Consider the following 15,115-nt stretch of genomic DNA (forward strand, 5'->3'; position numbering starts at 1 on the left):
AATATTAGTGTATTTTTAATCATATTATGTCATATATGTCCTACATACAACTGAAGCCATATAGATTTTCATGATGTAAAAACATAGGAAAATAATGCTAATTTAATATGAATGTCCAACATGGACGTGTATAAAACACAGTGCAGTTTATCAGTATAAGGCTTTACTTCACTCATGCTTGTTCTTATCTTGTCCTAAGTCAAGCCCTATGCCTGTAGTCAATCATGGTTACTGTATATACTGTATAATCAGCCTTAGATGAAACACAACATTTAAACTTCGCACACAAGCACACATTTATTAGAGTGTGTTCTACAAGATACAGTTGCATATTTCACATATAAATAGTTTTCATTTTAAATCCTGCATCACCTGTTTTCATTTTCATTTGTGAAAATTTCTCTAAACATTATCACAGTACTATGGTATACAACATGCAGTTCTATTCTTAACATAACTTTCCTAAATGTCGAAGTGATTCTTATGGGTAAAATAAAAAATAAATTCAAAAATAAAAAATTTAGTGGCTTAGTAAATATCACAGCAATAATTAACTTTATTCACTTAATAAAATCTCTGAATATCATTTACTTGAGTTGAACATACCGAAATAGGCTAATTGACTAAAACTCCAACAATTAATTTTGTCTGAAATTTACAGTTATATTTAAGTTTGAAGTTTTTCACTAAAATAATTTAGTATTTGACTAACCAATTATTTATTTAAAATACACTGAGCTAATATATTTGTGAAATTTCCATCACCATATTTGAGAATGGATAATTAAAATGATCTGTTTCAAGAACCACAAATATTACTTAAATAAAATCAATATTATTAATATTTAACACGCATAAGAAATTAAGTTTACTCAATAGGCCTATCAAAACAATGCGCGCACCTCCTCCCTCCCCCCTCCACTCTGACGTGACGACAGCTCAGCGGTTGAGTGAGCGCGCGCTGTTTGAATTCTCTTCAGTCTTCAGAGAGTTCTCCTCTCCTCTTCTCAGCGGCGCAGAATTGGTGCATTTCCTCTGTGAAATGCAGGTGTGTGCATGTTTTATTTGATCAGTATAATCATTAATGTGCTTTAAATCATTTTATTTAATGTGAAAGAACATACAGAGATGCAATGTTACTCACCGAGTGTCGGCTCGCGTCTGCCTTTTCGCATGATTGTAACGCCTTGCATAAACACACGACTATATTCCTAGAGATAATGAATATAACTAATTTGGATGATAAAATGTCATCAGAACTGTGCACTATTTGTTTATTGGCAGGTTATTATGGAGTCAGTCGCGTCGCAGCATCTCTCGGCTGTGAGTGACGCAGGACGGCGGTGTAAAGTTAGAGGCTCCCCCGCAGAGGCGAGTCCATCTCCGGCATAGGAACCAGCGCTGATCCGGTGGATACTGGATAACAGACCGGTTGATTACACTTGAATTACTTTAATGTTTAGGCCTAAATGTTTACTTTTTACTTAGAAAATGTTTCTTACATGAGTTTAAATATTGTATACGTGTTAAAAAGATTATAAAATATGCTGTATTGTTGTAGGCTACTCATCGACAATAAAGGCCAATGTCATGTAGTTATACCGGTGGTTGTATGGAATATTTTTTACAGAGGTTTAGAGGAAATAAAAAAGTTAATATTACTGGCATATAAACACAGTTAATACTCATAAATAATTGTTTTTAAATGTTCTCCCCAAATTTTTTCTACTCAATTTTATTTGTTAATGTACCAAATGCAGTTACTCAGATCTATTTAATTAGTTTTACTTACATTTACTCAGTTAATACAGTGTATGTAATTTATTTCACTGCTTAAAAATCGAATCAATATTCTAAGTGTAAAAATGTTTCACCAAAAAAAAAAAGAGTAAATAATATTAAAAGTTTTTTTGAGTGAATCACCACCAGAGTTCATATACAAAAGCATATTCCTGCCAATTTTCAACATTTTAATCACTGTTCTAGAAACATATTTGACTCAACTTTGTTCATTTGCAATAATATGTTATGATTTGTTCACAAACAACAGGCCCAGACAGTTCACAATTAATGTAAATGCACGGTCTTACAATGTCATTGCTTTATAACTGCTCTTTCAAATCCTGTAGGAAAATGAACAGTCTTCATAAAGATCAGTGATATTCTGACAGTAATCCTCGAACCGGCTTCTGCACTGTGTACAGTTTAAAGGGATACTCCACTTTAAAATAAAAATTCTGTCATCATATACTCACCCTCATGTTGTTTCAATCTTTTATGAATTTCTTTCTTCTGCTGAACAGAAAGGAAGATATTTAGAAGAATGTCAGTAACCAGACAGTTTCTGGTCTCATTAACTTCCATAGTAGGAAAAAAAGTCAATGAGATCAGAAACTGTCTGGTTACTGATATTCTTCTAAATATCTTCCTTTCTGTTCAGCAGAAGAAAGACATTCATAAAGGATTGAAACAACATGAGGGTGAGTATATGATGACAGAATTTTCATTTTAAAGTGGAGTATCCCTTTAAAAATTTGCCAACTGCATATAAGTGAATCAGATGTTGGTCATCAAAACATGAAATCTGTATGAAACACATAAACAAATTACACAAAATGTGTATAAATTCTATATGACTTTAATTTGACTAGCATATGATTCAGTATAAGAACTTTAAATGATTTATATATGAATTTTATATGAGTTGTATATATTTCTACTAATACCATACACTTTTGCATACTTTTGTCATGTAAAACTCATATAAGTCTTTTAACAGTATTCATATATAACGCAAAAATCCCCTACAAGTTGTATGTGTGCTATTTAGTATGAAAGTGGCCATAATCGGTCTGATTTTGTATAGGACATATATTGGCCTTATATGAAACACAGAAGGTAATTCTGGCTGATTTAAGTAAGGAAGATATATGGTTGCTGTATATGAACCATGCAGGTTTTTTTCATAACCATTAGGAAGGTATGAAAAAATAGTAGTTACTGATTAGCTAATAGTGAACTACCTCATTTGACTGAGCACCATTAGTTTCTAATTCATTAGTCAGAGTTTCTTCTTAGGTAATAGTAGTTACTAGAGAGTTAATGATGCGTTACTCATTTGTTCCTGTGTAGTTATTCATTAATGATGGAACAGCATTCTAAAGCGTTCCCACATTGTTCATTTCTTTGGTGATTATAATGTTATGCGAGTTTGCTTGTGTGTTTGTGGAACCATGTGAATATATAGTGTAAATAGTTGTAAAATATACTGTGGAAAAATGTATATGTATACTGTGGCCATTTGTTTATTTGTGTCTTTATTTCAGACTTAGTTGTACACTATTGTAACGGACAAAACATTACTTTTTGTATTATTGTATTTTAGCTACTCTTGTTGATGCCCTTGTGTGATGTATTTGGGTCACATGCAGTAACAAAAGGAGCAGCTTGAGGGCGCTATTGCCTGGAGGTAACCGGACATATAAACTCAGCTACCATAGTGTAAGTCAGTTCGTTTGGTAGAGGGAAATCTAATGGCTGAACTCATGCTACCTTCTTGCTCCTCTAAAGTCCTTTGTTGAGAACTCTTTGAGTTTCTGCTCAACTGTGAGTATGGATTGATTTATATATTTGACGTTGTGTTTGTTTCATAAGATCATTGATGTTAGCTATTTGCTTTCTTTCTAGAAAGGACATTTAACTTCCACATGTTCTTTTGTGAGCACTGATTGGATACAAGAGGCAGTGAATTCAAGTGCAGTCCATGCTGGCAACGAGACTACAACACATGGCCAGTAACGTGGCGATGAGGACGATTCACTGAATGCTATTGACTGTGATCATTTCTCACATTGTGGATTATAGGATTACAACCATTGCATCGCACTCAAATAGCCTTGTGGATTTGTAACTCATTTCATCTTCATCATCACTTCAACTTATCAAAGACAGGACATTCAAACGTTAAGTTTACTTCATCTTATTGACTCATTATTGAAGAGACAAAGACCTTTGAGATTGCTTTGCAGTTTATTTCTATATGTCTGTTTGGCACATGTATTAAGCACTGGTGGGGGGAATAAAATAGGTTTAAATGATCATTTGTTGAAGAGATGTATTTATCAGTACATGTCAAAAATATAGAGTAACATAGAATATTGTCAAACAGTAGACATTGTTTCTGTTCTTCCAAATGATTCTACCCCACACTTTAATGTGAAAAGAAAACCAGCTTGTAGCAATGCGGCATCAGTGTCACATTCATTTAGAAAGAGATTAAATGTGTGTAAAACAATGAACATTCTTTGTAAAAAATATTTCACTCTGTGAAATATTCTAGAAAAAGGTCAGGAGACTTAGCAGAGAAACAAATAGCATAATCAAAGAACCACACAGAATTGGAGCTGTGGATATGTTCCGTTGTTCTTGGGTCCAAATATCTGTGAACAAGAAATATAATATAGTGATATGTAATAGATTCAAATCTATTAAATATGCATAACCAATACATCACTCAACTGAATTAAATGAGGCTTTTTAATAATAATAAAAAAAAATAATAATAATAATAAAAAAATATTTTAAAAAACCTTTGTTTCTTTCAGACAACATCAGGGGACCCATGGAAATGAAAGCACTGTCATGGAATTCCACAGACCTTCTCTCTCTCCAGTGGCCTCCAGAGTTACAGTGCTAAAAGAGAAAAAGAAATACAGGATAATCAGGCTGTGTATTATTTAGACTAGCATTTGATTCTATACTTTATTAAAGCAGAGGACAGTAAAAACATATAGCTAAGCAAACATGTGTTTTGGTTTAGGACTGAGAAGTAAATCCAAATAGTGCAACAAAAAAAATGTCATGATACTAAAATATGAAATGTTTTAATCAAATTTAAACACTTTCAACATTTATTGATACATTTATTAATTGATATGATTTGTTGGAGATCAATACTGTAGTAATGAATGTTAATTATTAGTATTTAAATACTAAACACTAGTATTAATAATAAGACTGACTATATATATATATATATAGTTATAGTGGCGGGGCGTGCTTTTCACACCTAGGCCTTCAGTGGTGTCCCACATTAATTAATCCACCTCTTAATAGGCTACCATCATTATTACGCCACGACTATAAACCATCAATATTATACATAAACGCAGTACAACAGGCTGTTGCATCACAGACGGTATCTCTCATGCAGCGAGAATGAATGCCATTACTAAAGCAAGAAACCCTAGGGGCCGTTCACATATCGCGTCTAAAAACGTGCCGCTTTCTTTAAAAAGCTCGTCTTAAGCCTTGTTTATACTTTTGTCTGGCTCTGCAGCACGAGTCTCCGCAGATTGCGCGCGCACCTCTCCAACTGGACGAGGTGTTTATACTTGACGCACTCGCCGTTGTACTATTCTTTGACACGATAGGGGGCGACTCGAGTAATTGTCCTCTAACCATCAGGAATCAGCGGTTTGAAGAAGAAGCTATACACACGTGACAATGTTTATTTTAGTACACCACCACCAATACCACACTACAAAAAGAATTGTGTAAAACCCAGTAAACACTGAGATTATTACTCATGACAATAAAACAAAATATATGGATATGAGAATGTGTACAATATAACTAAATTAACAATCTCTTACATATTTTCTAATTTCACTAAACATTTCATTAAGTTTCGTGAACATTTTTATTAAACATGGACCTTTATGTTCATAAAAAAATACTTTTTATTCTATTGTATGCTCATTTTTTAAATGTAAGCAACTAATTTAGACGTGCAAACTGGGTGCTGGTGTGGTGAGAAGTTTGAGCTCGGCCAGATTCGGCTCGAAGTCGTTCATCTTCGGATGCCGCCCACACCGCAATGATGTCATTTTTGAAAAAAATGTTTAAACCCACATTTATTTATTTAAAAAAATCGATTTTGATAATATAAAAATGTTTTAAATAATATAATTTATGAAAATAAAAAATATATATTTTTCGATCATAAATTCACAATAAAAAATAAATCATATTCAGCACAGAAAAAATGGGGCAAAAACGGGGCCCGAGTTAGCCAAAGTTGACTCGCTGTATAAACAAATGTAGGCTAAATAAAATGCATTATAGCCCTCTCACCAAAACTGATTATCTGTACACAAAATCCATTCTCCTTTCTTTTCTCAAGAAGACTTCAATTACACTGTTGTACAGGTTATTTGTACGTTTCAGTTCCAACAATAATTCCCTTTCTATCGCCATGGAGGCTAATGCTGAAAGTCGAGTCTGTCCAGTCTTATTTCTGGCATACGTTTTAATTCTCTTTAGGGCTGAGAATGTCTGCTCGACAGAAGCAGTGGACACAGGGACAGTCAGCGCCAAACATGCCAATGTGTGTAGCTGCCCCATGCTCTCACACAGATTTATCTGCTGAAGGAAATGAAGGAGATCAGCTGGACTTTTGCCTTCAAAGTCTGTCATGGCATACAATACAGTCAGTTCTGTTTTTAGCCGGGACAGATCGACCAGTGTTCCGTGACTCTGTGTCAAGCTGGTGAAGGTTGCATGCGGGAATTTTTTCCGGTATGTCTGAAACTGCTGGGGGTCGAGGAGAGAGTTTTTTTCGTGGTCTTGAAATCTATTTCGTATCTGGCAAAGAATGTTGTCCAGAACAGTGCTGTGGAGTTGGTGGTAGTGTGCACGAAGGTCTCCTTGTGCTGGCCCTCTCCGTGCGCTCTGAGCGCCTGCGATGCGCGCAGTGGCTTCATAGATCTGACCAAATTGGCCCCTCTCTCGCTCAATGGTGTCACAAAACTTATTCACCCTTGCCAGACAGAATTGTACATCCAATGTTTTGCTCTGTAGTATTGCAAAAAGCACATCTGAATACTCAAAAATCCCATTAAAGGGATAGTTTGGCCAAAAATGATATTTAACCCTCTGAGGTCTGGGGGGTTTTGGGGGTCCTTGAGATGTTCTGACATGCCCTCACATTTGTGCTTTTTTCAGTTGCTTATAAACATATCAATGGCAAAAAAAAATTACACTCTATTTAGCACAAACAGGACTACCATGATATGTGAGCCACATGTATGTACATGTTTTCATTTTTGAGAGAATAATGTTTATGCATGGTTATTGAAAAAACAAAAAATGAAAGTTTCTGAAATAAGGCCACAAAACTCATAATAAATATATGTCAATAAGACTTTTGACTAATGGATATCATCGCCTAGAGTTTTTTCTTCAAAATGATGTGAAAATCATCCTGCCTAATCATTCACATAAAACGATACATTGATTTAAGTTTTGTGAAACACTTTTAGTTTGGAAAGGCAATATGCGGATGGGGCGTAAACGATCATGCATATTTAGTAGTTCACACCTGATGAGACAATTCCCCTGCATACTTAATGAGCCATTCATTCAGGTGTGTCACCTATAGCTAACTTAAATATACAAGCTTCATAAAAATGATCATTCTAGAAGAAAATTTCAGATGGCATTTAGAGGCTTTTGCATCTGAACTCTTCATATATACACACACACACACACACACACACACACATACATACATACATATATATATACATACACACACATATATATATATATATATATATATATATATATATATATATATATATATATATATGCATACACTCACATATATATATATATATATATATACATATATATATATATATATATGTGTATATATTTATACACAAATATAAATTTTATTTCTATTTTTTTATATACTTTTTTTTTTTTTTTACAAATTGTGCTTGCAAATTGTATAATATCCAAGGTAAACATGTCTAGTAATTGTACAGTTAATTCTTATACTGTATTTTCAGTTTTGGAATATTTATCCTCTCCCCAAATTTGTTACTAATAAAACACAATACAAATTATTAAAAGAAAAAAATATATATTTACCTTTTAATAGTTTGTTTACATCTACCTTGTAAATATATATTTTTATTAAAAAGGTTACAATTACAACAACAATTCAAGTGTAATCTTAGAGTATATTCTACAGTAAAAACTGTACCCAAATCTAGTCAACAAAATGTTGTCTTTCATATTTCGCCTGACTGTAACGTTGTTTTTATGAAATATTAGGGCATATAAATGTTAATTTGCAGTTTAATACGTTGCTTATACAAATAGCCTACATTTTATTTCAACATATTTCAGTCGATTTTTACTCAGCTCAGTATAGCAATACAGTTTGCTAAAACATCATCATTCATTCACACACAGAAACGCGATTTAAATTTAAACTGTCTTTTTGCGAGCTGTGGTAAACAGCGCATCTCTGCCGTTCATTCATTCATAAACAGAAACGCGATTCACGTGAGAAGGAAAAAAGCTTACTTACTACAGTATTCCTCAGCTTGCTCCTCGATATACCCGCACTTCTGAGGTACATTTTCCATTATTATTATTCCTCACAGCGCTGCGAGACGGTGTAAACAAGTAATGATCTGAATATACTTGTGTTTCTCGAGCTGATATGGGGGCGTTCACAGGTTTGCGTGGATTGCCTCAATCATTTGCGTTTGAATAGCGCGCGCTCTCCGTGGGCGGAGTCACATTACATTTGAATCAGCTGTAATGAGCTCGACTGGAATCGCTCTCTTTTAATACAGATTTCACAAGATGAGAATATTTGTTTTTTATATAAATTACTTTATTTAAAAGAAGAGAATTCAAGCTTCATGCCTGTGTGTCTGTATGTCTGTTTGTCTGAGTATTCGCTGAGTTATTGTTCATTTTCGGACGCGTTTCACAATGGACTACACTGACAGAGAGAAGGCAGAACTCGCTTCGTGTTTATTTTTCTTTATTTGGCAAAAAGCACAACACTTTGTTTTTATTGTGAGTATACACAAAAATAATACACATTTAACAGAATCGATTGATGTATGAAACTTGTTTGTAAAATCAAAGTCAAAAGAGTATTTCGGGTCTCAATTCAACTGATAAGGAAAAAAGCGAGCAGATCACGCCGGCGTGATTGCCGACCTCAGAGGGTTAACCCTCTGGGGTCTAAGGGGTTTTGGGGGTCCTTGAGATGTTCTGACATGCCCTGACATTTGTGCTTTTTTCAGTTGCTTATAAACATATTAATGGCAAAGGTATAATTACACTCTATTTAGCACAAACAGGGCTACCATAATATGTGAGCCACGTGCATGTACATGTTTGTATTTTTGAGAGAATAATGTTTATGCATGGTTATTGAAAAAACTAAAAACTAAAAAAGTTTCTGAAATAAGGCCACAAAACACATACTAAATATGTGTCAATAAGACTTTTGACTAATGGATGTCGTCGCCTAGAGTTTTTTCTTCAAAATCATGTGAAAATCATCCTGCCTAATCATTCACATAAAACAATACATTGATTTAAATCTTGTAAAACACTTCTTGTTTGGAAAGGCAATATGCGCAAAGGGCGTCAACGATCATGCACATTTAGTGGTTCACACCTGAGGAGACAATGGGGCCCACATACTTAATGAGCCATTCATTCAGGTGTAGCCACCTATAGCCACAAGAAAGAATGCAAGAGCATTGGTTCACAGTTGGATGCATCTCAATTTTATTTTATTTTTCCACAAATTGTGCTTGCAAATTCTATAATATCCAAGGAAAACATGTCTAGTAATTGTGCAGTTAATTCTCATACTGTATTTTCAGTTTTGGAATATGTATCCTCTCCCCAAATTTGTCAATAATAAAACACAATAAAAATTATTTAAAGAAAAGGCTTATATTTACCTTTTAAAATTTGTTTACATCTACCTTGTAAATATATATTTTGTTATTAAAAAGTTTACAATTACAACAACAATTCAAGTGTAATCTTTCTTTGTAAAAAATAAACATTTTATCATACATATTTCAAAGTTAAGGATTCATTACTTTGAATATAGCCTACATTGACAAAACATACTATATTTAACATATTAGCAAAAATTGGCAAACAAAAGCTTATTTGAGGTGGCAGATATTTTACAGTAAAAATATATAATCTATCCAAAACTAGTCAATGAAATGTTGTCTTTCATATGTCTGTAACATATGTCTTTCGTTTTTATTATAAGGAATATAAATGTTAATTTGCAGTTTAATACGTTGCTTATACAAATACATATTATTTTAACATATTTCAGTCGATTTTTACTCATCTCAGAACAGTTTGCTAAAAGCAGATCATTCATTCACACAGAAACGCGAGTGTGCGAGCTGTGGTAAACAGCGCATCTCTGCCGTTCATTCATTCACAAAGAAACGCGATTTACTTGAGAATGAAAAAAACTTACTACAGTATTCCTCAGCTCAGCTGCATCTGCTCCTCGAAATACCAGCACTTCTGTGGTACATTTTCCATTATAGTATTATTCCTCACAGCGCTGCGAGACGGTCTAAACAAGTACAATGATCTGTATAAGCTTGATGTGTTTTCTCGAGCTGATATGGGGGCGTTCACAGTTTGCACGGATCGCCTCAGTCATTTGCGTTTGAATAGCGCGCGCTCTCCGTGGGCGGGGTCACATTAAAAATAATTAGCTGAGATGAGAACGACTGACATCTCTCTCTTTTCATAAAGATTACATAAACAAAGAATATTTGTTTTTTTATACAAATTACTTAATTTAAAAGAAGAGAATTCAAGCTCCATGCCTGTGTGTCTTTATGCCTGATTGACTGAGTATTCGCTGAGTTATGGTTCATTTTCGGACGTGTTTCAGAATGGACTACACTGACAGAGAGAAGGCAGAACTCGCATCACGTTTATTTTTCTTTATTTGGCAAAAAGCACAACACTTTGTTTTTATTGTGAGTATACACAAAAATAATACACACTTAACAGGATCGATTGATGTATAACACAAGCATATAAGATAAAAAATTATATTTTTTATTTATTTATTTTTTTGCACTGATAAGGAAAAAAACGAGCCTATCGCAGGGGGTTAACCCATGATTTACTCACCCTCAAGCCGTTCGAGATCCATAAGTCAATCTTTTTTCAGACGAACACATTTTCAGTTACACATTTTTTAAATTTGTATATTTTTACGACAAAACCGCACGGATTACCCTCAGAAGGCCTTCGTTTATCCCCCTGGAGCCGGATGGATTACTTTTGTCAAGGATGCATGCACATTTTGCGACTTGAAGGAGCTGGACCCCATTGCTTCACATTATAACCACTGAAAGATCTAAGACATTTTCTAAAATAACTGAAAATGTGTTCGTCTAAAAAAATATTGACATATGGATCTCGAACGGCTTGAGGGTGAGTAAATCATGGGTTTAATATCATTTTTGGCCGAACTATCCCTTTAAATGTGTGAAGCAAAAAACAAAACTCAAAATCATCCATACGTGCATTAAATGCATCAGCACATCGCACAGAGTCCTCGTCATACTCATCATGATGTTCCAGTATGTGGTGAAACAGCTCCTTTAGGGCAACTCCCTTTTCAAAAACTGTACTGACCAATCTTGATGTGTATTGCCACCGTGTTGGTGCTCCCGCTTTACTTGAAAAGTCTGTCTTGAAAATGGCTTTGCTAGTAAATCTGCGACCAAATTAATGAATTCTCCTCTGTAAGCCATTGTGGTTTGTAAAAAAAAAGAAAAAAAAAGATGTATTTAATCGCTACATAGATTTTTTTATATTGTACAGATTCCATTTGCGGTTTGCTCTGACTAGCTGTAATAGCACGTGTTCTGACCATCCAATCAAAGGACGTGAAAAGGCTGGCGTTATTCTAAGCCTTCTAGATGGCCCCCCAGTGTCGCCATCTCGAAATCTGATTGGTTGATTAAATCTGATATCAGTATCTGATTGGTTAAAGAGCACCGTTACATTGCCATTCATTTTTAAGCAACAGGCGCCTGCACGATTGATTCTGAAGGCCTTAAGGCAGATTTATTCTGAATCCACTGTTAAAAATAAATAATCCACCCGCATGATAATATGGTAACATATCACATTGAAGTAGGCTGATTTAAAATGAACATTTATTTAAAATAAAAGTTCTTCTTTTGGCAAAATTACATTTCCTTAATAGCCTAAACAGAGCCTTTACTCCCTTCAAACTTAAATTGTCAATGTTTCATTACATCACTGTTTGAAAACACTCAGAATAATTTTTTGTACTTTTATAAAAGGCATTTTTTTCCCTAAATGTTTGCTCTATCTTTCATTTCAAAGTCTTAAATTTGATCAATATATTCAATTAAAATAATAAGACACTAGGCTGTTACCAATCAAATTAAATTATTTACATTGAAAAATTATAACTGTATTAAATGAGATTATTTTAAATATTTTTGAATATACAAATAAGGAATGTTGAAAAGAATGATACTTTATGAAATTAACCGCCAGTAGATGGCGGCAGGCGACCGTCTTAATGAGCGAGTCATTGAGTCATTCATTCAAACGATTCGTTCAATCAGCTGATTTATTCAGAATGAAGCAGTTTATGAATAGTTAATTGAATCTTTGACTCAACCGATTCGTTCAAAACGCTGAATCATTCAGTAATGCTGCTGCAACAAGTGTTGCTGTGTGAGATGCGCAATGGTTCTGCGGTAATCTTTGTTTGGGACTATTTTCGCTGCTGAAACAGAACAAAAACAGTCATTGCGTCTAAAAAAGTGACTTAATTTTAACTTTGTTTATTGAACTGTTATGAAATCAGTCTCTGTTTCAATCTTGATGGCATTCAGGAAAACAGCTCTCTGGTTGTGTGTAGCCTAGGCTATATTGTTTCTTAACTATAATATGTTATAAATAACAGCACGAGCCTCAACAGCGCAACTTTGTTACCGTCAGTACATTAGGTAGGACTATATTATTATCAACTATAGGCTATCAATCGCCACTTACATTAAATAAAACAGAATCATCCTCACGTTTTCGGTGATTCCCTAGTTATTTTTTATTTTATATTAAACTTGTTTTAATCAGGGCATTTGTCCGGATTGGCTACAATTCTCTCTCACTTTTCCCTTCAAAAAAACAACAACAAAAAAAACACGTGTCCCGGACACAGTCTATGGTCCTGGACAAGCGTTATCGTCGAGCCCTGATCTGTTTTCCTTGATTTGTTTTCCCTGAAGAGAATTACGCTGTTGAAAACGAAAGTAAAAGAGTCACGCACGTTCATTGCGTTTTACAGTGATGAGAGTTCCGTGTCTTTATTAAACTCAACACATTATAATGATTTATCTGTCATCCACCCTCGATTAATTGGAATGGAATGTTTTAATTACTTGGCTCGCACGACTCGCGGATTATCCGCATAGCACTACTATACGTTTTGAGAATGGACACAAGCGGTAACCACATCAGATCCTTCACGCTGGGAAAATTTAACGGAGGCGGCCGCCTCATAATTCTCTATGCAGGAAAAACCCTGTTATAATTACATTTTTGGATGATACAGCCATACTCAGTTTACTGACCAAATATTCAGATATTGTTACATATAAATCAGAGATATAAGGGGTTGTGCAGTGGTGTAAGGAGCATAACTTGGTGTAAGGAGCAAAAGAAATTATTTTTTGACCCAAGGTTTGTGGGTGATCATTGCCCACTGTCAATTTATGAGGAGGAGGTTTAGCAGGCAATAACATATAAGCATTCAGGGATTTACTTCTCAGCTAAAATGAGGCCATCAAGTGGAGTATGTTTGGACACAAGCTAGTCAGTGCTTGTATTATTTGTAAAGACTCAGGGACTATGGGGTGGATAAAAGTATCATGTTACAGTTCTACAGATCAGCTATTTAATCTATAATATGTTATGGCTTTACAATGTGTCCATTAAACGTAGGTCACAACTTCAAAATGTGGTTGAAATAATTGCCATTTAGCTCCATCTGTCTCTGAAGAAGCAGAGCCTTATTTCGCCTTACTAATTATAGTTGATCCAAGCCATATATAAGGAGTATGAGCTGATGCCCTCAGGCAAGACAACCTGTAAGTTGAATAGGTATAAATTCTCTCTCAAATTCCATTGTCAATTAAGCAATGATTGCTTTGTGTGAGTGAGGGTAGATCTGTAATGTGTTGGGTATTGGGTAATAATTTAGGTGTACTGTAGGTATTGTGTATTAAAATAGTGTAATGATTGATGTATACCATTTGGAAATGTTATGTTTTGTGTTGTATGGATAAAGTGTAAATGTATGGTGGACTGTTGTCCATTGACCTGCTCTCTCGACAAATTTCTCAAAAAAGTATTAAACTAAAGGTGACGATACACAGGGCAACTTTTTGAGCAATGTTGCTGGGCACTTTCCCATTGAAAATGGGCAATACATTTCTGTCGGGATAATTTAGATCGATCGTGGGCCCTGTGACTCATCTGGTTGCCCGTTGACAGCAACATTGCTTAAAAAGTTGCCCTGTTTATCATCACCTTTAGGAAACTACTGTATTTAGAAGGCCTGTGGTGTGTTTATACATGTATTTTCTTAAAAGGGAATTATACAATCAAGAAAACTATTTATTCTCTAATCATGTTGGAAAGAATATATCAGAACAAAATTCGTTTTGAGAGGTTTTGTAAACTCACAGTTGAGCAGTGATTTCCTGTCAGAAGGCAAAGGTGAACAGTACAGTGCAGGTAAACCTTAGATGAGTTTGCAGTGAAGACAAACATCCTGAAGGAGAAACGGCTGGATGTGGAGACTCCATTCTGCAGAAGCTCAACTGTTTCGTCACTTGGATTGGGACACCTGAGAATATCAGCAGTGACAATTAAGTCAATTTTGTATTCTTTAATAATAATATGTAAAGAATAAAAGAATCTGAAACAGTGTATAAAATAATATTGTCAACAAAAACACAATAAAAATGATTTGTTGTGTTACATTTTTCAAGTGTCCAACAAAAGCATGCAGACTAAAACTCAGTAACTGATTGGTATCAAATTTATGGTGGCATTAAAGTGGTGCTTTCAGAAAATTTGTACCCCAAAAGTGATAATAATGTCCTGTAAATCTCTTCTGTCTTTTAAAGGAACACTCCACCGTTTTTTGAAATAGGGCTTATTCACCTTCTTTCCTACATTTAGATAG

The 15,115-nt window shown here is 34.5% G+C and overlaps 1 protein-coding gene and 1 long non-coding RNA gene across 4 annotated transcripts in view; one reads left to right on the forward strand and one right to left on the reverse strand.

Moving 5' to 3' along the window:
• Window positions 1-3,246: 3,246 nt before the first annotated feature.
• Window positions 3,247-4,100, forward strand: LOC309490646. Its single transcript, XR_014202806.1, has 2 exons — window positions 3,247-3,606; window positions 3,688-4,100. It is a non-coding gene; the product is annotated as an uncharacterized lncRNA (long non-coding RNA).
• LOC309490479 (uromodulin-like) overlaps window positions 3,964-15,115 on the reverse strand; it is a 148,611-nt gene continuing 137,459 nt past the window's right edge. For all 3 annotated transcript variants that reach the window (XM_082159674.1, XM_082159676.1, XM_082159675.1), the window contains 3 exons: window positions 14,611-14,773; window positions 4,590-4,692; window positions 3,964-4,439 (listed from right to left, as the gene is read on the reverse strand). In XM_082159674.1, the coding sequence (XP_082015800.1) occupies window positions 4,336-4,439; window positions 4,590-4,692; window positions 14,611-14,773 (370 nt within the window). In that variant the 3' untranslated portion in view covers window positions 3,964-4,335. The remainder of the gene's footprint in view (window positions 4,440-4,589; window positions 4,693-14,610; window positions 14,774-15,115) is intronic.

The sequence above is a fragment of the Leuciscus leuciscus genome (genome assembly GCF_965113295.1).
Source record: "Leuciscus leuciscus genome assembly, chromosome: 25".
In the NCBI taxonomy this organism is placed as follows: domain Eukaryota; kingdom Metazoa; phylum Chordata; class Actinopteri; order Cypriniformes; family Leuciscidae; genus Leuciscus; species Leuciscus leuciscus.